The sequence below is a fragment of the Sander lucioperca genome, chromosome 9, assembly GCF_008315115.2.
Source record: "Sander lucioperca isolate FBNREF2018 chromosome 9, SLUC_FBN_1.2, whole genome shotgun sequence".
In the NCBI taxonomy this organism is placed as follows: domain Eukaryota; kingdom Metazoa; phylum Chordata; class Actinopteri; order Perciformes; family Percidae; genus Sander; species Sander lucioperca.
This window is the reverse complement of record NC_050181.1, coordinates 35699529-35725846: the sequence shown is the minus strand read 5'-3', so window position 1 is coordinate 35725846 and position 26318 is coordinate 35699529. Positions and strand designations below refer to the sequence as shown.

At 42.3% G+C, this 26318-nt stretch overlaps 1 protein-coding gene across 4 annotated transcripts in view; it reads right to left on the bottom strand.

Annotated features, from left to right (window-relative positions):
• Positions 1 to 54: 54 nt before the first annotated feature.
• mast3a (microtubule associated serine/threonine kinase 3a) overlaps positions 55 to 26318 on the bottom strand; it is a 37960-nt gene continuing 11696 nt past the window's right edge. For 2 of the 4 annotated variants that reach the window (XM_031281209.2, XM_031281211.2), the window contains 25 exons: positions 26020 to 26108; positions 25181 to 25253; positions 23209 to 23287; positions 20643 to 20800; positions 17726 to 17801; positions 16430 to 16639; positions 14641 to 14742; positions 13609 to 13741; positions 11176 to 11261; positions 10792 to 10877; positions 10237 to 10445; positions 9916 to 10054; positions 9398 to 9530; positions 9127 to 9292; positions 8883 to 8984; positions 8170 to 8292; positions 7837 to 7949; positions 6686 to 6870; positions 5851 to 5972; positions 5561 to 5749; positions 4865 to 5088; positions 4342 to 4464; positions 3397 to 3533; positions 2468 to 2652; positions 55 to 2334 (listed from right to left, as the gene is read on the bottom strand). In XM_031281209.2, the coding sequence (XP_031137069.1) occupies positions 1463 to 2334; positions 2468 to 2652; positions 3397 to 3533; positions 4342 to 4464; positions 4865 to 5088; positions 5561 to 5749; positions 5851 to 5972; positions 6686 to 6870; positions 7837 to 7949; positions 8170 to 8292; positions 8883 to 8984; positions 9127 to 9292; positions 9398 to 9530; positions 9916 to 10054; positions 10237 to 10445; positions 10792 to 10877; positions 11176 to 11261; positions 13609 to 13741; positions 14641 to 14742; positions 16430 to 16639; positions 17726 to 17801; positions 20643 to 20800; positions 23209 to 23287; positions 25181 to 25253; positions 26020 to 26108 (4114 nt within the window). In that variant the 3' untranslated portion in view covers positions 55 to 1462. Of the gene's footprint in view, positions 2335 to 2467; positions 2653 to 3396; positions 3534 to 4341; positions 4465 to 4864; positions 5089 to 5560; positions 5750 to 5850; positions 5973 to 6685; positions 6871 to 7836; positions 7950 to 8169; positions 8293 to 8882; positions 8985 to 9126; positions 9293 to 9397; positions 9531 to 9915; positions 10055 to 10236; positions 10446 to 10791; positions 10878 to 11175; positions 11262 to 13608; positions 13742 to 14640; positions 14743 to 16429; positions 16640 to 17725; positions 17802 to 20642; positions 20801 to 23208; positions 23288 to 23536; positions 23558 to 25180; positions 25254 to 26019; positions 26109 to 26318 lie in introns of all 4 variants that reach the window. The other 2 variants (XM_031281208.2, XM_031281210.2) reach the window with 2 other exon arrangements.

Sequence of the window (26318 nt, the reverse complement as noted above, 5' to 3'; positions counted from 1 at the left end):
ACCCTTACAAGGTCACTTCAAAAACACCATCAACAGCTGTTATAAGGTCCACCATTGTTTATACAATATACATCAACAGCGTAGGTTATTATTACTGCAACAAGACTTGTTTCCATATCAAAATATACAAAAGGATATCACCTTTACTCATTTCTTCATCTACTCAGGGCCTCTGGTTGAAATCATTCTTTTTTTTTTTTTTCCCTCCATAATAATTTAACAAAAATCATCAAGTCCACACACATATTTGCACTAAAATGTAAACATTCATTCATAACACACTTCTTTTTTTCTTTTTTTTTTTTTAAAACCAGTTTTGGAAATCATCTTTGAAATATAAATTTGCTCGAACTGTTATACGGCTACTACACATTGTGCAAACATTTCAGCTAGACTAGGTTTGTAAGGAGCTGGACGGAGGCTTGATTCAAAAGGTATTAGAGGACAGAGACAACAGCCTGGGTTCCCAAGGTAGTCACAAAGCTTTATCCACACACCAGTATGTTGATAGGTTATGATTTAAAACGCTGCTAGAGGAGTGACACACTTTTTCACAGGACAGACAGAAAGTGGAAGTAGAGCACATGCATGCATGACACTTCTTATGTACAACTACAGTACCTCTTTTTAAATGGTTCCTATGGTTAAACCATGCTTTGGCACCGCACCTAGGCTTCCGACTATTGAGATGTTGATATTTCTGTCATTTCAAAATGTTTATACAAGGCCTGTGTTCGGGATCGATGAGTCCAAATGGTCGCCACAACAATCCGTATGATAGAGAGGCAGCGCAGAATATCTTCTGAAATTCTATTATACGTTAAATGTCGCAGGACAAACACTGCAATTTTGTTTCAAAGACCCAATCTGAACATGAAATAACACCCAGTTCTTCAGGCATTGAGGTAAAAAAAAAAAATAATAAAAAAAAGATATATGGTACAATATCGACTGATGTTGTCAGCTGGTCTTTTTCTGCACCTGCTGTAAAACCACAATGCGTGGCTTGTCTTTTGTGCAATTCCTGAACTAAGAACAGCTGAAGCATCCGAGGCATTTTCAGCAACCAAAAAAAAGAAAAAAAACAAAACAAGATGAGCATAAAAAAAGTCATAAATAAGTTTCTTCATTTAAAACAAAAAGATATTTACAAAATACATCAGTTGCAGGTGCCACAGTGATTTGAGAACCGAGAGAGAAAACAAGCAACTAGGAAGTAAACATAGTTTGGACAGTCATTATTCTGTTAACAGTGTTGCAGGATGCATATTTATTACTGAGAAACATCAATGTTAATTTGTTCTTCAGTCTTTCAAGCGGTTCCCTGTGATGATTTGGGAACTTGGTCACAGTTTTCTGGACGCACATGCGAGGCCTTCAAATGTAGGTACAGTAGCAGGTCAAAGACTTCACTTTTCTCTTGTCTCTTTATTGACCCGTTATCCCTGGCAAAGTGACAGAACTAAAACCTCTCTTTGTCTTTTGACTTGGCTTTCTGCGGTGTCGTTGTACCCTGCGATCCTCTTCCTTCCGGCTTCACGGCGGATTCCGACTGGGCCGAGTTGATCCAGGATGCCTTGAATGCCTTGGGCTGCGTGACGGGAAGCGCCGGGCTCGGCGTCGCCTCTCGCTCCTCCAAATCGTCGAAACTCACTTCCTGCACGGCCTCCTGTTTCTTGAAGGAGTCCCTCCGGTCCGACAGCGCCAGCTTCCTCATCACCACCACCTCACTGGAGTGGTGGTGGTTGCCGCCGCGGTGTTGCGGCGAGGCAGTGGAGCGGTAGTGCTCGCTGCCTCCGCTGGCTGCGTCCTGGTGGCCTCTCTGCCCTCCTATGTACAGACCCTGACGGCCGTGCTCACCCACGCAGACGAACCCGGTCGTGGTGTCCCCCTCCAAGTCCTCCAGCCCCTCCCCTTCTGACAGAGGAACCTCCATGGTGTGACGGCGGGTGCTGTAGGCCTTCCTGTCTCCATGGTAGCCCCCCGTCATCTTGTCTCCTGTCAGCTTCTCTGCCGATTGGACCCTCTTGAGGAGCGGGGAGCGTGGCGGTTCTGCGCTGCGGGGACGCACGGAATGGCGGGTGATAGTGGGTGGGGACAATGTCTTGCCGTGGAAACCCTGTAGGGACTTGGGGTGACAGGGGAGGCAGGATGGAGAGCACTGGGGAGAGAGGGGCTGAGGAGGTGGGATGCAGGCCAGCGGCGAAGGAGGAATACTGCTGGTGGACTTGCAGCGGCCAGCTTTGGTGTAGCGGCCCAGGACATGTAGGGAACTGGGACGGGCCTGTGGTACAGGCGAGTTAGGGGAGCTGGAGCAAGGAGAAGAACTTGAATCTGGCAGAAAGAGAAAGCAATGAAACTTAGCATTAGATATTTTTCAAAAGACATAACATAGAAAACACAAGACAGAAAGAGATTAACAGCTCCCTTTTGGGGATGCAATTGATGCCCTGGCATCCTCACTCACCTCCGGAGTGATCAGGAGCAGGAGAGCGACAAGGCGTAGACGGCCCCGGAGAGAGACTCTGCGTGGGGGAGCCGGAGAGGCTGTCGCTAGATGACTGGTGGAAACCTGAAGAGAAGCTACGACTGCTCTGCATGGGCGGAGGAGGTGTGTGCTTAGACAGCTTCTTCAGGATGCTACGACGTCGGCTGCGCAAGAGAGAGGTGTCAGGTAAATGTTCCGTCTTTAATATTCTTCTTTGCATGCTTACTTGAGTATAAAAGACACTGTCTCAATGAGCCAAAGTTAAACAACAGAGGTAAAAACAAAAAAAGCCAAAGAAAAAGACAACTTTCAGAAGCTAAGATCCATTAAATTGCAATTCATATAACTGGAATTTTGATCAAAGCTTCATTAGTGCAACTCTCTCTTTTGAGTCATGAATGAGCCATTTAAGGTCAAAGCAACAAATAGGTGTGATTTTAATCCGATGCAGTTTAGACAGACCAAATTGTAAGAAGCAGACTTGGAGAATGGGAATGTATGACTGTTAACTGTAGTCATTGGCGAATGACGTCTAAAGCTTGATTTATGGTTCTGCGGAGACTCTGTAACCTTTCCTGAAATCTGTAGCAGGAAAAGTTAACCCTCTCCTTGATTTCATGTTGTTTATGGAGAAGGAGAACCAGGAAATGAGTCGGGTGAAATGCAACGCTACCAAGCCACGGCCGAGCGACGTACGTCACTGCAACGTGTAGTTAGGGTCCGGCGTAGGTTCGTTTCCCCACGTACCTATGTACGTAGCAACGGCGTAGATTTTACACAGAAGTATAAATCAAGCTTTAGTTGTGTATCTGAACTCTAATATTAAGCTTCAGACAGGAGTTCCAAATTTCTAACAGTAATGCTGCTGCTTCGTATGACTTCTTTCCTGGGCTTCTCCCCTCATTTACCTGTCTTGTCCGTCCTTCCTCTTGCTCTTCTTGCTGCGCCGGGCCATCTTGGCCTTGTAGCTCGCTTTTCTGGCAGGGCCCACCTTGATAGACGTGTTCTCCAGTGCAGTAGTCTGCAGGGTCACCCGGTTGCCACTCTGTTGAACAGATCATTAACATAAACACCCATTTATAAGGCATTCTCTCTTAGGCTACATCTACAATACCACATTTTACACATTTAGCTATCTATGATTGTTTGATTGCTAACGTTAGCTCAAAACGCCATGCAAGTGACAGCCTTTGTTGTGTTTGATTGCCAACTTGTAGCCAGCAGTGAACGAACTTCGTTACGTAGTTCCATTTTTATTGTATTGACATTACAGAAGTCTCTCATTAGCAGGTTCTTGTAGGCTACTTCAGCCTCTAATCTAGAACTGACATCAGGGATCATGGCGTGAAAATGTGATGCCTTACGCTAAATAATAAATTACTGCTATGTAATGTACCCATCTCATTATTCTGTGGCTAACAGCAAAACAGATCTGCGTGAAATCGTCATTGTCGCAAAGTGACGCATGCGCAACTCACATAGGGTAGTGACAACATGTCATAAACATTATAAACAAGTCATAAACGTTTATGACATAACACTTCTTTTAGTAAGTTTTAGTAGTAATTCGGTTTCTGTCATGACAAGTTATGGTTAGGGTTATGACAGCGTCATGTGTTCATGACAGTGTCATGTCACTCCTATGTAGATACCTTCAAGTAAAGCGTTACCCAAAAATGATCTCCGTCCTCACAAGCGCTTAGGCTCCGTATCTGAAATAATCTCCGTCCTTTCACATGACCATTCGCATACACTTTTCCCGACTTAAACACATTGTAATCACCAACATATACAAGATATATGGCGAAAAATAATGAAAAAAACAAACAAAAAAATGAAAGTTATTCTTGTACCTTGAGCAGGAGCTCCACCACCTCAGTGTGGACGAGTCCCTGGACCGACTCCCCGTTGACGTGAGTGATGAGGTCACCAGCCCTTAATCCTGCCTCGTGGGCTGGACTGCCTTCCTCAACACACTGTGGACACAAACGCACAAACAACCTCAGATTCAAATTACAAGTCACGCAACCATCTAATCGGCTGTTGCCATGACTGACAGGGTTTCACCTATGCAATAACTACAACCAATGTCTACGAAGTAAAATAAATGACAAATAAACACTAACACATGTATGCGCAGCATCAGATAAGTCAAAGTGCATTCATGAAAACTACAAAATACAGAGTTAATTTGGCACAATAATTGAGTCTTCATAGTCTTGATTTTTTTTAAATCCGACCATCACGAAAGTTGTTTTAAAATGTCATTTTTAGAACTAAATGTGCGCGTTTCATAATTACACTCTAAATTCGTTGAATGTACCGAATTCTTCATGACAGGCTTAACGTCACCAGCTACAGCTTGAGGACACGTACCCAGACCATGTGGTGAACAGTGTAGACGTCGCTGTCTCCCATGTAGACTCGGATTGCTCGCAACGCAAAGCCAAACCTCTTCCCAGAGCTGTGGATGACCACGGGAGGCCTGAGGCAGCTGACGCTGACCGAGAGGTCCCTGCTGGGGGACGAGTCTCTGGACGAGGGGTTGGACGACAGGGACAGGGAGGATTTGGGGCTCGTGGGAGGACCCGCTGAGTCGTCTGGATCAGAGAGAAGAAGGTGGTAAGAAAAGGTCATCAGATGAGTGTTTATGGATAGTAAGTCTGATATTTTCTTATACTTTTACATCATTTGGTATTTGATAAAACTACTTCTACTAAAAAAAAACATAATAACGATGCTAAAAAGTGAGGTTATTCTACTATGTGTGATTTTCAGTTAGTAGAATTGAAATGCGTAAACATTATAAAGACATGACATTTTCTTATCTTGGCCACAGTATTGGTATTTGTGGTTTGTGTTTATTGTGTAAATTACACAGCATCAGACTGTAGAGGGCACTATAAACACACAAATAGTCTTAGCAAACGGACAGACTACAGCGGGGCCTCTAAAAAAAACATGATTATGGCTGGAATTTGAACAGCTGAATATATACCAGCTTCAATAGAAACTAGGATAAGTGACAAAAATATTATAGATCATAGGTGACATTATTATCATCCTGTCTACCTGGGGTGATGATGAGGGACAGGCCAGAGACAGAGGCCGACTTGGGGACCTTCGCAGCTGGGGGTCTGGGTTTCTCCGGGGTCTCCAGCTGGTGGGCGATGCGCCGGGACGCCCCTCTTCGGAAGGACGGCCGGGTGCCTGTGCTGTTGCTCCGGAGCCGAATGCGGCGCAGGTTGGACACCATTCCGTCTAGAATCGGGGAGGTACGGAGCGTGAGCACTGGCATTTCGGAATTCGCAAAATTTCAAAGGAGAAGAGAATACACAGTGGTCCGCGTTTGCCAGTCTTACCTTCCTCCTCGGCAGAGATGGCGAAGCGAGGCATGATGTCGAGGCTCTGGGTGCTGTTCATCACCAGTGGGCTGGTGCTGCGCTCTGACTGGGACGAGCTGGACGAAGCACGGGGACGCAGACTGCAGGGAAAACATGCAGGATTTCAGTAAAACATGTATACTATGTAACTATAAGTGAAGTAACCAGCATTTTCCTGTGAAGAACTATGGAGCAATTTTGGATAAAAAAAATAAATAAATCCATAAATCCAGTCTGCATTGCATTACCATATGTGCAGGTAAATGAGCTCTGGTATGTTTCTCGACCAGTAGTTCCTTGGTCACAGTCATTTTGAGGAAAAAACATTACCTTGTAGCCTTTTTTTCCATTAGTTTTAAAATGCAGTTTTTATTAGCTAAAATATCACAATTTTGTCAGTAGAGGTTAGTCCAGTCTTTCGTGTCTTAACGGTCAACTCTATTCAGGGTCACAGGGGGACCTGGGGCCGTTCCCAGTATGCACTGAATGGAAAGCACAGACCATGACACAGCAATAAATGCTTTAGAGCAATGCAAAAGCCTAAGGAAGTCAGAGCGCACTAAGAAAACTCACATCAACACACATACAAACTCGATATAGAAAGAATGAAACCTGGGTTACCTGGAGGTACAGTGTTAACCATTTAGAATGGCAAATAGTATTCCAAAGGTTTATTACAATAACTCATAAAAATGGCTAATTTTGAATATAAAGTGCTTCATATTCAACGAGAGAGAATATTACACTTTATATATTACAGGAGGGCTGGCTGTAATTCTTTTCCTCTTCGCTCTCTCACGTTTCATGCTCTCACCTCCCCCTGTGTCCATCTGCCCTCCTGTCTCCACTAGCCAAGTGTTTGTGTCCATCGCCAGGGGAGAGGACTCCCCTGCCCTCCCATCGCTCCTCCTTCTCCTCGCTGTGGCTCCGCTCCGACGACGACGACAGGCTCTGGTTGGATGGTGTGGAGGTGGACAGGTGCTCTGTGCTGCTGTACACCTAGAGTTTAAGAAGGAAGGAAATGGGTCAAGTGTAGATGTTTAATCAAGATATCTGGTGGACTGTTTCCTCAGAGAGTTAACACCAATGTTTTGTAACGTAAGATATATCTTTTAATGATATATTTACAGTGGTAAGCATAAGTGAATATACCAATGCTAAAGTTGACTAAAAAGAGGAATAAAAAAAATCATCTTTTGGAAATGAATCTTAATGCCTTAATTAAAATAATGTATCTTAAATAAATAAATAAATGTTCTTCCTTAAAATACAGGGAGCGTAAGTAAGTACACCCCTATGTTAAATTCCCATAGAGACAGGCAGATTTTTATTTTTAAAGGCCAGTTATTTCATGGATCCAGGATACTATGCATCCTGATAAAGTTCCCTTGGCCTTTGGAATTAAAATAGCCCCACATCATCACATACCCTTCACCATACCTAGAGATTGGCATGGGGTACTTTCCATAAAATCATCTCTCAATGCAAATCAAACCAGCTATTAGGCTAACTGACATAAAACCATGCTAATCTCTAGGTATGGTGAAGGGTATGTGATGATGTGGGGCAACTTTAATTCCAAAGGCCAAGGGAACTTTATCAGGATGCATAGTATCCTGGATCCATGAAATAACTGGCCTTTAAAAATAATAATCTGTCTGCCTCTATGGGAATTTAGCATAGGGGTGTACTTACTTACGCCCCCTGTATTTTAAGGAAGAACATTTATTTATTTATTTACGATACATTATTCATTCACAAAGGAAATTGGTGTCCTTAAAGGTTAGATTGTTCCTACTTTTTTTTTTTTTTTTAAATTGAGGCATTAAGATCAATTTCCAAAAAAATCTTTTTTATTCCTCTTTTTAGTCAACTTTAGCATGGGTGTGTAAACTTATGCTTAGCACTGTAGTACATGAAATAATCAATAGGTGAAGAGCAAAAAAAAAAAAAGCAGAGCAGTACCTTGCTGAAGCGGTGGGCCACAGAGGAGAACTGTCGGAGCTCCAGAGAGGATTCATCATCGTTGGTTTCATCATCGTCATCGGAGTCCAGGTGACAGTAGCGCTCAGATCGGGCTGTAGGAAACACAATGAAAACTAAAAATGATCACCAGGCATTACTGTAAAATTCGTTCGCTGTCCCCCAAAAGCATCTTCATTCTGACAGTCCTAGGCTTGTCTGTGTGCGTGCAGACAGAGTTCCATATTTGTATTGTAGTTAGGTGAGTCCATACTAGATCATGAAATGCGGGCATTGTGTGTGTCTGTCCATAAAGCTAACTGGTCTGCCACGTACTGTCAAAGTAACTGGTGTCATCCTCAGTCTCTAGTTGAGGTATGAATTCAGCTTTCTGTCTCAGGAGGCCGTTCCAGTCCAGACCCAGGAAGAACATGTGCATTTTCACCTCAGTGGTTCCACCTGAAGACCAAAAAATAAATAAATCAGACAAACAGATTTGGCTTTAATGTCTGCCCATCTTAGGCCTGGTTCTGCTTCATAGGCAGTTTGCGACCAATGTCTCCCTTGATCCCTTTGACATACTCAAGTCAATAGTTTCTGGAGCTTTTACCAGTCAGCGCAGCCTTGTTTACCACGGCTCTGCCTCCCTTTCAGACTTTGCCTTATTAACTTTCATTATCACAGCTTTGATGTAAATGTAAAAGTGTGTATTTGTTGGATACTTTCTAGATCAAATACAGCCACAAAAATGGCTGAAAAGCTCACAAGGTGCTGAGATATAGTCTTGTAAGGTGAAAGAGCAAATTTAAATATTTTCAAAACTTTACATTTCTCCACATATGACTCGCACCGACTAACGCTATCTAGTAAAATCCAGTAAAATGTCATTGCTGCCTCGACGAATTGTACAAGTAAAGGTGACAAGAAAATCTGTAAGTGCCTCTTCTTGGCCAGCAGACGGTCACAGTGCTGTGCAACCTGGGACCTAGCGACCTATACTCCGGACCTCGTTCACCCATTCATCATCAGTCACACTGCCACCAACCAACCTGTTCCCAGGCGCTCCAGAGGGCTCTGTCTCAGCAGCCTGGTGATAAGGTCCTGGGCATCAGCTGGCAGTGCGTCCTCCCCTTCTGGCCAGATGATGTCATCTACCATTGATCCAATGAAGGGATTTAATTAAACGGAAACATTGCATAACATTTGAGTAACGGCCAATAACTTAAGAGCTGCATTATGCAAGATTTATGTGTGGAGAAGTTGCATGTGAGGACTCGGTAACAGTGCACTTACCGTTGACCACCTGACCAAAGAGCTGTTCTGGTGTGTCTCCAAAGAAAGGCACACAGCCCACTAAGAACTCATAGAGGATGATTCCCATAGCCCACCAGTCTACTGGCTTCCCATAGCCCTGCCTCAGGATAACCTCTGGGGCAATGTACTCTGGAGTACCACACACCTGTAGAGAAGAAAAACCGACAACGAGAGCAAAGACCGATGTCGGTTAAGGTCATAAACATAACAGACGAGATGAAGAGGAGAAGAGATGAGAACTGGGACAAACCTGTTTGTCGATGAACTCTCTGGTATCCTTTTCAATATGTCCTTCATACAAGTTGGTGGTCATGTTCATCAGACCAATCTTTGACAGCCCAAAGTCTGTCAGCTTAATGTGTCCCATGGAGGTAATTAACAAACTACAAAAGAAAGAAACAGAAATGTTTCCTATTAGATCCAACGCTAAAATTCTGTTCCGACTTCAAAAAGTTTACCAGGCTTTTAACCCTTGTGTTGTCTTCCCTTCAACCTTGAAAAAAACACTTTTTTTTCTGACATTTGTGACGCCTTTTTTCACAATTTGTTTTTTCCAACGTTTTCAATTTTTCTTCTACACATTTTCAGCGCTTATTTCTACGTCCAATATTTTCTGATATAAAACAAAAATTTTAAATGGGACAATGTGACCCGAAGTCAACACAAGGGTTAAAAGACACTGGCAAGTCTAATAAAAATGACAAATGCTTGAAAGTAATAAGGTGCTGCCTCAAAGCAGACAAAGATTAAAATATAATGAGGACTCACTTGTCAGGTTTGAGGTCTCTGTGTACAATGCCATAGTTATGAAGGTACTCCAAAGCCAGGACAGTCTCTGCAAAATACATCCGAGCCATGTCCACAGGCAGGGGGCCAATGTTCTTCAGTAAGTTGGCACAATCCCCACCTTTAAGTACAAAGACGGTCGGATGCAATGTTTAGGCTTTCCGAATGTTTGCGACAATGTGTCCTTCTGCAGTTATAGTAGGCGTAAAATAAAACATAGTTTTGCGTGCCATATTCCTGGCGAATAATCATTTACTAACGAGACATAATATGCGTGCATTGACAATTCAAAACCAACCTTACCTTCCACATACTCCATGACCATGCAGAGGTGCCTCCGCGTCTCAAAAGAGCAGAACATCGAAACCACAAATGGGTTTTCGGCAAAGGTGAGGATGTCTCGCTCCACAAACACCTGCTGGATTTGGTTCCTAAGCATCAGGTTCTGCCGGTTGATCTTCTTCATGGCAAAACGTTGACGGGTCTCCTTGTGGCGCACCAGGAATACAGTCCTGCGTGACAGGGTAAGGGAAGGGAGGAGGACAAAAGAAGAGAAAGAAGGAAGATTACAGGACAAACAGGGATAGGAGAGTTGGAAGGGAATGGCAGGTACGGAGAGAGATGCATTGAGCGGAAGAAGGCGGGATAAGAAGATTAGAAAACATACACATCACTTACTAGCGAACATCAGTTCAGACTTGAAATTAAACTGCCCAGACAAATTCTAAGTGTAAACACAAAAAATACTACCAAAACACATGCTTATTTTACTTTCCTTCCCGCTTTTATTGGGCTCTCTGCGGTGACCACAAAGACTTGAGCCAGTCGGCCACAACAAAAGAAGTCTGTCTTACTCACCCGTAGGCGCCATTACTAATGAGCTTGATAGTCTCAAAGTCGCTCTCCAGTGGTTTCCTGCGAGGAGGGGTGCAGGCTGCTCGGCTCTGAATCACACACACACACACACACAAACAGAAGGAAAATAACAGGAACTTAGTTGCTGCATTACATCTGGAAAGCGTGAATCCAAGCACTTCAACACTTTATTGTGATAATGTGTCTGCCTGTATTAACAAGTGCTATGCTCGCCATTTAAACTCTATCTAAGCAACCCCTTCAGTACGGTTTTATATTTCTTCAATACAACTGCCGTAACTTCACCCACCACTGTTTGTTCTGTCAAACAGAGTCAAATAACAATTCATTATAACTACTTTATAACTGTTTAATGTAAGCTGGTACCTGTATAGGTGTGGCCTCTCCCGTCTCATCAGACTCTCTGCTGGCGGCTCTGTGACTCGGACTCGTCTGCTCCAGGTGGACCATCTCTGTAACAGCAGCAGACACACAGATCAAACGCCTTTCACTTTACGGGCCCTATTTTAACAATATAAGCGCACGGCGTGAAGCGCATGGCGTAGGTGCGTTTAAATCCACTTTTGCTAGTTTGACGGCGCCAAAATGGTCCGTGCGCATGGTTCAAAAGGGTTGTACTTAGTGTCTTCATTATTTCATAGGTGTGTTTTGGCCGTAACATGCAATAAACCAATCACAGTGTCATCTTCCATTCCCTTCAGGCGCGTTTGTGCCTTGGTGCATTGCTATTATGATGGCGGATTTGCACCGTAATATTTTTATTTGTAATCTTTAGCGTGTTTGTGTGCTGCTGTAAGTCTCTGTGTGTGTAACAAGCATAGTGTGTGCATTCTGTGCATAAGCCTAGGCGCATTTTACCAATTTGCTGTTAAAATAACAATGAAATGCTGCGTTATTGACTTTAGACCAGGTTTTTGTTGGTCAATGGTGCGATCACTTCCCGCTGCCTCAAGATAGCAATACGCCAAGAATGCACCTGAACACACCTCCCTATAAGACCAGCGCGCCCATGGGCGCAAAGATGGGCGCAGGTGCATTTGCTATTTAAACGACGTGGGCGCTGGACAGGAAACTGACAACTGCGTCGGTCTTAAACTAGCAAAGACACTTGCATCGGGCTTTGCGCCAAGTGCAAGATAGGGCCCTTAATGTACATCAGGAAGGACAATGAGTGCTTATTCAACTGTTCGCAAATCATCCTCCTAACTGACTTATGATGCTTAACAGAACTACAACAGTCACTGTATCTTGTAGCATTTTTGTTGGTATTTTCTATTTCACGCGATTAGTTTATAATATTGGTCTAACGTAAGGTGTTCCGATTCGGTTAAATTATGCTCTACTCTGTTGAATATCATACAAAGCAATACTGACATGTAGTTATGTAGAGGCAGTATTTGAATGGTCTCGTCAAACTCACGGAGGGACTCAACAAGACGTGACGAAAATCAACATTCGTTCATAGTGTACACAAAAAGTTTTTTTTTTTAATAAGTTGGGTAAAGTGCAATCAATGCTATGTGTAGTAACACATAAGGGTGTGCCTCGTTTTCATTCAAAACAATAAAATGTACTAACGCATAAAATTCTACGTAAAAATGAAACGTAGAAACTGCAGCAGGAACAGTGCCATTAGCATTGCTGTTTCCCCATGTTATTTAAACTTGACAGATCTCGTATTGAGAGAACAGATTTTTTGAAAATCATGATTTAATTGTGGTAAAATAGGGAGCACGCAGTACAATTCATCCAACAACAAAGTATTTTAAAATGCCTAAATAGACAGTTTAGCAAGTAAAATACTAAAATCTAAAAAAAGAAATCTGGATTTTCACAGCCAAATTCTACACATTTGATCTCCCACTACATCACTGCTTCGGCGGTACCAGTAAATGCCAGTCATCTCAAGAATTGGGTGTGCCAGTGTCAGATGACCTGTGGGAGGAGGGCCTGTCCAGTAAACAGCGTCCTGTTTACAGAGCTCTTCTATCAATTCTAGATATCGATTAATATAATTCTAAAGTCTTACACAGACTGCATTACTCTAAAACTAAACTTAGTCAAATATTTCAATCCTTTTCTCCCATGTGGGATAGATGTGGTAATGCTGAAGGATCACTATCGCACTTATGCTGGCACTATCCAGTACTAAGTCATTTTTATGTGTGACATATTTAATTGGTTTTCCAAACACCATAAAGTAAACATTGTGCCAGACTGTATATTGGCAATATTTGGCTGCTTTGAAAGGACCCATCAAAAGCAGGCTCTCAAGGCAGGTAGCTAAAATAATGATATTACCAAACTGGAAGTCTCCATCGTTCGTCCCTTCTTTTCAGAAGGTGCCTCAATGAAATGCTTTCTATTGCTACGATGGAACGGATTTGTTTTAGCAAACGGAATTACCAAAACTATGTCTGAAGGTTTGGATGCCGTTTTTGACAATGCTTGATGAGACCTAACTGTAACTGGAGCTCTGCTGCTATGTTGTATCTTTATTCTGTGCAAACTCTGCTTTTTTTCTGCATACGGACAGATATTCTGGCAGTCCCAAACCGTTTTTTTTCTCGTTTTTTTTTTTTATCCTTGACCCTGTTGGCGGGAGGGAACAGTCTCGTGTTTTGCCAATATTGCTGTCGATGGGCAGCTTGGAACGGTTTTCAGGACTTCTAGGTAAAATGATTCCCCTGTTATCTAATGTAATGGCACTGGGTGCTTATGAATAGTGTGTTTGTTTTGTTATTACAATGTATAATACAGTTATTATAAAGTAATCAAATAAATAAATCAGCGTTGCACCTTCCAAGGGATCCCTGGTGAGGCCGAGCTGGCTGATGATGTATCTGGGAATATCAGTCTTGATGCCCTGGCCCACCTTGGCTTGACCCTCTGCAACCTCCAAACGTTGGTAAAACTCCTCCGGATCAAACTCCTGTAGAGAAGCAAGAAAAGACGTGCTGTGGTTGCATTGCATTTTAAAATAACATTTAGTTGGCCTTGGCTTTTGTAAATGAAAACAAAACTACAATAGCAGTGTTTCCCTGGACTTAGGTGCACAATTTTGGCGAGGGGTTTAGGGGTCCTCCCTTAAGAAAATGTTACGTTTTTCAATGAAAATCATTTTGGACCCTTAATATTACTATATCTGTGTCTAAAACATTCGATAATAGCAGATAATAAATAAATAACTCAAAACTCGCTAGAGAAGTCGACTGGGGACCGACTACAATCATCAGATTTGAGAAAAAGACCTTTAGTTAGTTTTGACGCTCACATTGATTTTACATTCATACGGATTAGGTGGTGTCCAAAACGACTTGGGTGCTGCCCGTTAGCCTTATAATGGTAGGGAAAACCCTGACAATGGGGCAGGAAAGTGTTACACGTAGAAATACACGTAGTCCCCTGACAGAAAAGCTGCAAACTACAGGCCAGGAAAAAAGGAAACACAATTGCAATGTGATGACAGAGTTGGTAAGAAAGAAGGTTGAAAAAGCAAATCCAGCTTGTTTCTCCTAGTACTTGGAAACTTCAATCAATTACACACTTACTGTCAATATTAAATGGCTTATCAAAAGGACTACAACTTCAAACATCATCCTGTCCAGCAAAGTAAACCTGCTGTTGCTCAGTCCACATGCACCTGTCTAATTATTACTGCTACAACTGTCATTACTACACCATATCATCAATGTGAATGTGTGCGAGTCACCGAGCTGTGACATCTGCATAAAAGGGACAGATATTTTGTATAAGGCTCTAAGCGGAGTATGATGAGCGTCATGTTGATATCGTGTCACTCCTGTACCCAGGATCACTACTGGGTCTTACCAGACACTCCAGGAGCCTGGCAGGCCGGGAGATGATGATGAGAATCTTCTTGACCAGTTTGGTAATGATGGTTACGTCCTCGCTCTCTGAACGCTCATACGCCTGATCGGGAAAGAACAAAGGATGATGGATTATTATTGCGCCTTAATCCAATTGGCACGAGAGCCGTGAGGCAGCGCATCTCGCCCACAGACGCTGTCTGCACTTTGGCCCATTTTATTTTTAGCATCCATTTCATCTTCTTACATTATCTGTTGGTGATTCAATAGATCGGCGCTGTTATTTCAACATCTTGCATCAATACTCGTATCGGTTTGCTGCCTTGCCAGATTTATAAATAATAGAAAACACTTGCGGATACACTTTTATTAACACTTACTGTCTCCATTCAGTTTGTGGGGTGACCTTATGGAATGGACTGAACAATGATATCAAACGGAGCCATAATATCATTAAGTTCAAAAATACATTAAAGAAATCAATACTTGACCAATACAGAAAAGAATAGACCAAAACATAGGAATGGACTTGTAATGTAAAGGTATTGTTGTAAGTTATTGTAAGACCTGAAAGACTGTATGCTGTATTATGTATGTATCATATTATTACAAAACAAATAGATATGCAAATCTATTTGTTTTGTAATAATATGATATTGTGAAGTAGGGGCAGGACCTAATAAGCTATTTGCTTCTGCCTGCTCCTTTTCGAATTTATACTTTTTTATTATTTATTTTTTTTTGTCTTTGGTATTTACCAATTGATTGTTTGCGTTTGAATTTTGGGGTTTTAATTTATTTATTTATTTTTTGCAACATTGTTGATTGTTCGAGATAAACAACAAAAAAAATGAAATATCTTAGTCTAACATTGCCGTGTCATGGTCAAACAGCAGGTTTAGAGTCAGTGTTTCAAAGGTGTTGTAAGAGTGATGATGTCAGTCAGACAGCTGACTATTTTGTAACCGGCTCTGTGTCTTACCCTGTCAAACCTGTTACAAGACTTGTTTTTAAAAAAAAGGTATAGTCTTCTAAAAGTTGTAAAGAGAAACAGCATTACAAACCAGCTATTCTAATTCCAGAGAAGAACCAGCGGGCTCAGGGACAAATTCAAACGGTTTAACATGTGAAAAGTAGGGACAATTTGCTTAAAATAAACTCTCTCTCTCTCTCTCTCTCTGAACTGGAAAATCATTTCATTGGCAAGATGGAAAAATAATTACAGAAATGTGGCTTTAGTGGAAATATAGAAAAAATGTCATAACTGTAGGATAAACTAAGTTACTAGGAGACTGAATGAACACAAGAAAGCACTGCATCGACTGTACTAACTGTAGCTGAAAAAAGATTATTTATCCAACTTTCTGATTAAAAAGAGAAGAAGCTGTACTCTGTTTTGCAGAAGGCAGCATGTGCTGCAGTAAAATTGTAGCTGGAAAGGTTATGTAATAAATCATTATATAATCAAACACTTGCACAGGTCTAAGTAATGATATAAAATGACAACACAATTACTGTCCAATGAACTGGAAACAGCGAAGAATGAGAAGCAATCGTACAGGCAACTCCAATTCAATGTTCCCAGTGAAGCTACAGCACAGCAGCATGCAATGTCCCAGAGGGCAATCTGAGCTATACCAACAATCACAAATCCACTGATGATGTCTTGGAAGGAACAAACACATCGGCTGGACAGTTGCACGGCTGAATACTAATCAAAAACAAAACGGTGTCTGTGTTTTCAAGAGTTGGAGGGAAAAACATCTTTTAAAAGGCGAGAAAACACTCACCTCGTGCAGCAGCTTCTCCAGTTTCTCCTGCAGCTCCACAAAGTACCTGGAGGTGACCAGGCCTTTCTGGGACTTGTCCAGACAGTCTCTGGCGAGCTCCACCAGCTGGTGCTGGATGAATCCCAGCACGCCATCAGCCAGGGGCAGAGCAGTGTCTGGGGAACACTCTGCGATGACGTCCAGCAGCCGACCCTCCATCTGGGCTGTCGCCTAGATAACCAAGATGGAATACTTCATTTAAAATGGTGACAGCAGCATTAGGCAGCCTGCACACTGCCTGCGTGGCGTGAGCGTGGCGTTTCTGTTGCGTGGCGGCTGCGTGGCGTTTTCTACGTCTTTGCACACCAGAAACGTGTCTGACGCGGCGCTGCTGCTGCTGCTGCTGCTGCTGCTAGCCTCGTCTGTACACATGTATGTTTCCCACTGATAAAATGAAATAGCGTGTTCGTCAACTTTATTTTGTCAATATTTTTGTGTTTGCACATTTGTTTGCACATATTTCGATATACATATTTTTATATTTCAATTCCCTTTCCTGAGATAATAAAGTCCATGTTTTTGTTTTATCAGAATCCAATTGAATACTGATCTGATTACAGCAAAGACAACGTCGGCCGTATCGACGGCAAAATAGGCCACAGAATACTTCGTTCTTTATTGACAGGTGCAATATTTGAAAATCGATAATTATTATTATTTTTTTTTTTTTTTAATTACATTTATATCTGCATTTATGTCAAAACCTTGAGACATTCAAACATCAAAATGTCATTTATTAAATGTATTTGTGTCAAAATGACATATAAACATCTTTTTGTATTTTATTTTGCCTGGAAACGCTTCCAACACGATTGCGTGTCGTGTGAAAAATAGGCATCAGTCCTATTTCTAGCATGCACGCGTTTTCAGCGGCTCGAGCCGCGCCTGAGACGTGCGTGTCACGCAGGCAGTGTGTAAGCTCTAACCTGTTAACATGGGAGCCGAAATAAAAACGGACACGCCACACAGCTGACATGCTCACGCAACGCAGCCGGTGTGAAGGAGCCCTCATATTAACACTTTCTTTTGACTCGCTCTCCAAAAGGTGAGCGAGTGATTTTGACTTTGCCAGGAGTGTTAAAAATCTCCTGTCCTGGTTTTATGTGTGTAAAAATAAAAAGCTTGTTCACACGTTAGTAGATCGTCTTTTCCCATGGAGATGCATTAGCAAACTAAAGCCGTTTAGCAGATACAGACCAGAGAGAGAAAGAAAGAAAGAAAGAAAGAAAGAAAGAGAAAAACACACACTGACTATACCTTAGGAAAGCGTTCTTTGTAGACATGATTCATCATGACAATTTCATTGTCAAATGTTCCACAGGTCCGTCCAGGGCTGCATGAGAACCAGGTAAAAGAGAAAAAAACAAAGAAAAAAAAAGAGATCAGCCAAAAAGTTAATAATTTATAAATGCTAAAATTGAATCATTAAAAAACAAACAAACAATGGAACTAATTTGCAAACTGATCAGGGGATGGAGTAGCGATAGATGGGACGGGCCTCACATTACAGAAGCATGTTTAAAGTGAAATACTTGCACCAGCTAAATACTAAACATGGATATATTGAAGCCGTAAAACAATGTCACAAAACTGTCCTATTAAAGCTACACAAGATCTACACATTTTCTAACGAGTAAATTGAAAATGTCTGTGTGTTTGCTGCCGTCCCGGCTCATAAACACACAGCATGTTTGAATAGAACACTAATGTGGCTCAGATCAGGTTCTCATGTGCAGGATCCATGGCCACATCTGTTGTGTGCACAGGGCTTCAGTTACGAGAGGGCACCTTTAAAACTGTCCATTCGCATTACAAATCAATGTACTGTCATCACACATGTTAAAAATAGCAACCCCGGGGTGCCCCTATACATCACATACTACAAATAACAATATCAACATGTGACATGGACTTTACTATTTCTGGGTAACCACAACAGTTGCAGTTGCACAGCGGTGGTTTTATTTGAGGGCAATAGCAATAGTTAACCCCTTGGGAACTATTTGAGGGCAATAAGAAACGCTTTACACACCCTCTGGAGCTATTTGAGAGCAACAGTAGACACTTATCAGACATCTTATTATCCACAGTCATGTGTGCAGTCATTTCGTGTTTTTAAAAGCATATCCCTGGTGGAGTTTTTTTTCTTTTTCTGATGAATTTTTAGAGGGTTTGTTCCATCTGTAAACAACTGATCAGTGGTCAAATTAACAGAAACCAGCGTCTGGATGGATAAGTACCTTTGCTTGTTAACTTTTTCGTTTTGGTTATACAACCAAACTGACCAAACTAAAATGTTTACACGCCTACATCCTTGTAAAGGTTTTGACTTAACTCTACACTGGACCATTTCAAATGTTCTCCTCAGCACCCTCCACAGCCCATCATAAAAGTCTCCAGCAACCTCAAAACTCTCCACCACAAGAGCTATTTAGAATTTAGAGGGCTTGTGTAAGCGTTTAATGAGAGCAGCTATGCTAAATGATGAGGAAATGCTCTATTCTAATCCAGGGGATCACTAGAAACCAGCACAGAGGCTTTTTTCCCCCAGAACCACATAAAATAATGATCACACCATTTTGAAATCCTTCCAGCTAGTATTTCATTTTTTCGAATCATAAATGAAAGACTTCACAGAACAATTGCCCTACTTTGGTTGATTTGAGGCTAAGCTGCCTTCTTATAAAATGTGCTTGTTTCCACTTCTGTTTAGAGCTCTGCTACTAATAAGTATTTTATGTTTGTCTCTCATAAAAACAAAATTCAAATCCTTGTTTGGGTAAGCAGCTGTGTAATGGAGGAAAATATATAGGAGGCTGTCACCCCCGCTCACTGTATTGTCTAAAAGCTTCTGGAGGTGGAATGCTTTATACAGTGTGAGCTCCACAGCTAGCATCTTCAATTAGTACAGCAGAAGTTTCCAAACACAGTGGAGCAAAAACAGTGCAGCATCACATTGCAGTTATGGTTAGACATACCTCTTGGCTGGGCCAAAGAACTGACAAGTACACGTTAGCCAAGCCAACAGGGAAATTATAATGGCAGAGGAGAAACTTTGGTTCCATAATGAAAACTAAAAATGGCATGGTCGTGGCTTTTACTCTCCCCTTTCGTTCACACTCAGGGCAATGATGTTCAACAGGTTACCTATTGAACTATAGGCTTCCATGAGTTGTTTAAACTAGAAGGGTTGGCTTGGCTAACTAGCTAACCAACCCAGGTAACCCAGAAGGGCTTCACTGCATTTTAGCCACACCAGCTGCAGTGTCCATCAACACTGCACTTACAAAAACAACAACATTCGGTGTGACAACAAAAAAGTGCCACTGGAGGGAATTTTGAAGGCATTTTCAACGCTTTCTGGTGCAAATGATGAGATCCGCCATCATCTTGAGTTTAACGCTTCACTTTTATGAATGCATTTAAAAACGCCTACAAAAAAAACTGACTGTTCTGACTGAAAGATTAAAAAAAATGAGCAGTCTGGATCTAAAACATCACTCACACACAGCTAAGGTTGACAAACTGTGTGGCCACCCACACAGCCTACCCCCAACTTCTTCACACACACACACACACACACACACACTAAGTTGGCTACAACATTCAGCATACCGCTGTAGTGTAATCACGCTAGGGCTGCACAATAGGAGGAAAATATCTAATTGCGATTATTTTGACAGATGATGCAATTGCGATGTGATTCACGATATTGGAGGGAATGATCATTTTTCTATCATTATTCTCATTTTCATTGTAAAATGAAAAACATTAAAATGATTCTAGCATGATTTTTTTGCGAGGATCTGTACCAGACAAAGATTTGTTTCTTTTAGTCTGTAGGATAGGAGTTGTAGGCCGGGACGTCTCTGCAGCAACACAATACTTCATTCACAATGGTTAGACACACATAATTTAGCCTTTAACAAATATTCGCCCCTGTAAGCAGCGTTGGACTTCATTGCCAGGCCTCATGACATGATCCTCTCTCATTCCTTTTAACATTACGCTACAGCATTAGCCAGCAGAGGTGTGGCTTTTTGCTTCCCATTCAAATCAAACTAATCTGATAAGGTTATCACTTCTCCCAATGGAGTGCAGTGCTACAAAAAAATGTGTAGTGTAGTCCATACATCACGCAGTATAGTCATTGTATGATTCAAATCCAGGCTACCTGAGACTGCGTGAGCGGAGCCTGACAGGGGGCGAGACGTGTGCTCCTTCTTCGTCCGCCACACTCTCTGTGCTCCGGAAATGTTTGAACAGGAAGTGGAGATCATCTTGCGTGGGCTGGAAGGGCAACTGGTGCAATAACTCCTGGGAAGAAGAGGACTAAAGAGAAATGGGGAATGTGAGAAGTAGAGAGTGGAAAAGGATATTGTACAGAGGTCAGCGTATTGGAATCTGTAAATAGGTCATAAAAACAATAATAGTGGCTGAATACGCAAACTTATTTCCCACTTCTGTGTTCTTTTAGTTGCACATTTGTATCAACATCAGGTTGTGCTTCTGCTGCTCTGATGATACAACATCCTGTGTTAAAAAGCATGCTCTAATGAGTCACACCACTGCTCTCTCAGATTCATTCATTATCCGGTAATGCTCAGGCTTTCTTGCTCAACTATAGATCTAAATTAGATGTAACATTTAACAAGGACATGCTGAGTAAGTAGAACATCATAAATCCCTTTAGTTTAAGGAAATTACTCAGTGAGCTTTAGTGTTCTGCTCTCCTAAAGCAGGATTTCTTCCCCCCCCACCCTTCCCTGCTGCAGCATGCCCTGAGGTACGCAGCAACGGCTGTTGTGTTGGCAATGCATGCATTAGTTTTCTCTTTCCAAGACAAAATGTGTGACACGCAGCCTGGAATTTATGAGAACTCCCATCTGGCTGGCCTCTTGTGTTTCACTGGAGGAAGAGCAAAGGGAAGAGTAGCTCATCTCACAGCAGGAAAGAGACGAGCCGGACAGAGAGAGAAAAAAAGTGAAAGGAAAACAGAGAGAAAAACACACAGGAGTAGGAAAAAAATAAGGGATTGAACGGGGGGAGAAAGATATCCCGAGGAGGAAACTAGAGACGTGTCAGAACCGAGCGAGAGCAGCATAAAGACCTCACTGACAGCGAGCCTGAAAGAGGAGCATTGTGTGGGGAGGGCTGACCTCACCGTCTCCAAGCCATGCGGCTGGCCATACAAAATTACAGCCGTGACAGAGGAGAGCAGGTATTGTTTTTACAGCCAACTGCAGTTTCAGTAATGACTTTCTAGGCAAATTCTCTCAAGATGATGAACAAAGAAACCATCAACAAATAGCTGACGGGTGTAGCTGGGCAGCACGTCGCGCTCCCTGCCTTTTGACTTTTCCCGAAATGATAAGCAGAGTAGGGAAATGTGAAACGCTGTACAGTCCCTACTCATGTGTGATGTCATCCAGGAAAAAGAAGCCATGCATTTCAACAAGACCCTTGTTATTTTAGCGATAAGACTACCTCCTGTACTTTCCCTCGGTCAAAAGGGGCTACACAGAGTAAATCATTTCGGTGGTCATATGGTAAAAAATTAACCTAATCACTCTTTGGTTCTACTAAAAAAAAGTTTATTGTTAAATTCAGGCAGAAAAACAGACCATATGTAGTATAACGCTGTGTATTGTAATTGTCATGTATGTATAAAACTGTCCATCTATACTATAAAACCTTCTAGGATAACGCTGGGAAAAGCATCTGAGGATTCCTTCCTATTTCCTGTCTGTTGTGGAAAGAGCGATAAAAAGGCTGCTGATGGAGAGATGCATCATCGTTGGACATATCCTGTTATGACTGAGTCATTAAAGTACACAACATCCACTTTCCAGTCAGCTGTTTTGGATAAATCAACCGTCTGCAGAGACTATGGTCGACCAGAATGTCACGTAACGGCGTTGTGATGGTGTGGCGTTTTTCACCCGCCTCAGAGAGCGTGTTCAGCGCCTCCACTTGCATCGGTTGAACAAACGATCTCAACTGTACAGTTAGCTCTGCAGATCCTACAAGGTCTTTGTAAAGTCAGCGATACTCAAAGTTGAATATAAAGCGGTTTTCAAAGAGTAAGTTGTTTGTTTCTTCACCGAGAACAATATTGTCTATTGCATGCTCAGTCATTTTGAAGCACTTATATTTTTTACCAAAATATGGTAAATATGTAGTCTGGCTATCACCAGACCAAGCTCAATCTTTTAAGATTGAACATCAGTCTGGGGAGTCTGCTCTGTATTTTCTACTGCACAAGAGGCGTGATCGACGGGCATAGTTCAAATGACTCCGTACGCAATTGGATAGTCCTTCGACCAATCAGACCAACGATCCGGGTGACGTAGCAGCGACAGCAGCATCAACGGGTTGCTGCGCTTCGGTGGCCGGCTTGTTGAATGTAAACAAAAAGCTGCTTGCCGTCGCTTCTCTATCGTCATCGTGTTAAACCCGCCGATAGCGCGCCAGGTGGATAAGCCACTTAGTGATTGGTTCCCGCAAAATTGTGAACGGAAGCAGGATAGCTAAACGTACAGGTTTCCAGCCTGAGCTTACGAGACACCATGGATCTGTAAACTGATGGATGCGCGGCGTATAAGTAACACCGGGAGCTAAACGGTCCCACGGCACTGGTTCGGAGAGAGGTTGAATGTCTGATGAAGGAAAGAGACGGACTTCACTGCCACTGACGATTGCAGGAAAAGTTCAGAAACACAGAAAGAGATTCAGCTTACAGACACCGATGAACTGGGTGCACTGGTGCAGTATCCAGACGAGGGAACGGACGCCACAGACCACCTTCGCCCATCCGCTCTGCAAGAAAACAAAACAGAGAAACAGACTGCTCAGTGGTAGCTCCCCACCACATACGAAATTTACACATCCTGTTGACTCACTCCAATCTTCAAAGCTTCGCCTTTCTACACCTGCAACTCTCATTTTATGCTAAATCTTCCCATGCAAGTTGAAAGTGATAACATCTGATGCTTGAAACTGTGTGTGCGAGAGATTAAAAAAAAAAAAAAAAAAAGAAAGAAAGACACCAGACGGCCGTTTTCTTACCTTTCAGTGCGGGCCAGTTGGCTACACCGATGCAACAACAAAAAAAAAAAAAAAAAAAGGGGAAGACACAAATGGAGAAGAAGAGTGAGAAAGAGAGGAAGAGGCCAGGCGGAGAGACAAAGTGAGAAAGAAATAAATAAACAGTGTTTAATGATAGTGACAGTGTAAGTCTGGCTGTCAGAGTCATAGCACTGTTTGTCTCTCACAGCACTGCTGCTGAGCACCTGCCAAGCTGCCATAATACTGCAGCAGTGAGACCCACAGACACTTGACTCATTATACACACACAGACACACACACACACACACAGTAAACCTCAACCTTTATGTGTGAAATTTCCATGTCCCCCTACTTTTCCACCCAATATGGCGCTCTGACGACGTGGCCCAATTTCCCTCACTGATTCAATCTGTGTTGCCGAGGATGGTCAAACTTTTTCTCCCACAAGCCAACTCTTGGGGACACGCAGCTAAACCACGACTGACACAATGAGATTGGATGGTTCTGCTCTGAGATCTGAGGATTACTCGGGGGGGGGGGGGGGGGTCCTTCATTTGCATTAAAAAAAAATAAAAATAAAAAAAAATAAAATCTATTTATTCTTCATGTGAATGAATGCTAACTATTGTGTGTTTGGCTCTTTCCATGTTTACATGACAGAGTAATTCACAGCTCACAAATGACATCACAGCTTGTGTGAATAACAAATACACCCAGAGGACACTCAAAAGTGCAGTCACAGCATCTGTCTCCGCACTTGCAGCTTAAATAGTCTCCATAAATTTAGATGAGTCATGCAGGCCCGTGCGAGGCAATTCTATCAGGAGGCTTCCCCTCTCCATCCTCAAGCATATGGTGCAAGCCAATATGCCATACTGCACTGCAACATCAAATGCAAATTCATAACACGTGATATTTGAAATAAGCACATACATTTACAGTACATTTAAAGTATGCTATTTTCTGCTACTGAACGAGGGTGCCAGTTACCACTACTATTCCTCTAAATTGCAGTGAGTATATACACAGCTGCAAGAAGTGTGATGAGAGAGCAAACTCTGCAATTTCCCCCATAATCACAGAAGCCCTGAGTAATGAGTGCGTGCACCGACTTTCCACCTTAATTGGCTTGACAAATGCCAAGACCCATGTCCAGCAAGTGGCCCTGGCCTTCAGCTGGTTGGACTTGCTTCTCCATTGCCTCATTCCCACCACAGGGGCAAAAGGGAACTAGCCAGGGCATGTTCATTATTCATGCAACTCAGTTTCCTCCAAAACCAAGTTTCTTAGGTTATTTTTTTTAGCTTGTTTTTATTGTATTTAGCTTAAAATAAGTTAAAAATGTTGACGTTTTTGTTTTGGATCGGTAGGGCATTAACCTCTGTGCGGAACTATTGCCGTTTATTCCTTATGTTTTGAACTTAAACTTTCTACAGTTTTGTCATCTTTGCAGGAAGAAAGATGAACCTACTCTAATGTTAAAATATGCATTTAATCCAGGCATCTTGAACTGCAATGTATCGGTCTTAACAATTTTCCAGTTTTTTTTTATATTAGGTAGGAGGCATACTACTGCTGCAATGTGGCTGAGCTCAAGTGCCTTAGAACAACTCCATATTAAAAAGCAGTTAAGTTCATTCTTACCTGCGGGCAAACTGGAAGTTAGCAGAAGTGCTTGCAGAGACATTTCTGGGGCTTTCTGAAGGGCTGCTGCCAGCTGAAGACACAAAAAAAAAATCAGTTACAAACATTAAAAATTAGTACAAGCTGAAATATATATATGAATACTATGTATGTGACTATTTATGAGATGAATCATGCCAGCAGCTGTCCCCTTGTTTTACATTATCAGTTAGAAATATGCTCAATGATCATTCTGCAACCGATTTAGTTCAACCTGAAACAATCTAAAACATTTTTTTAAATCACAGTGACACCACCACAGAAGTTAACTAGTCATGTTCCCTGCCTAATCAAAAAAGAATGTGCGGACAGCAGAGAGTCCTGCTGTTGATCACACCACATATTCTTGAAAGGGTCACTAAAGGGTTTTCGTGCCAGCAAAGCACTGACGCACCCTGAGTGCAGAGAATCAATGAGTCTCCATTTAGCACTTCAGGCAGCTGGATGAAGAAATTACTAACCTAGAAGAGGCTATACAAAAAATATCATCATGAGGAAAACTTCTGTATGTCTTGTGCACTATACTGTGGGCACATTATGGTCCAAAGGCAATGGAAACTTGATAAGGGAAAGCAGTGCTAGTCTTGTGACATACATCAACAGAACAGAAAGTTAGGCTGAGGGCACATATACTAAACAGAAAAGCTAATGTGGTGGGCTCATCATTCTATCCTAACCCGCTTGCCTGTGTTTTCCATGGGATCGTGTCTATGTAAAGTATGTGTGATGAGCCTCCGGTCTAATTGCCAATATCACACACTGAGCCGAGTAGACACGCAACTAAAAAACAACACAAGTACCTGTGGCAAGCGGGAGAGGCGAAAGAGGCCGTGAGAGCGTGGGCGACGGGGTCCCGACTGCCAAACTCCTTCTCTTGTTGTTACGGGAACTGTGAGAGGACGAAAACAAACACAACATTTGGTTATGCAAGACAATTACAGACACGATCGCTCAGCAATGCTGCTTTATCAGTGCAGTAAACAGACGGGTAAAATAAAACAGAGTCAACCTATGAACTGGAGTTGATCATAATAAGGAAAACACTGATAACTGTTATGATACTGGTAGGCCAATGGTGTTTATACATCCACATACATGC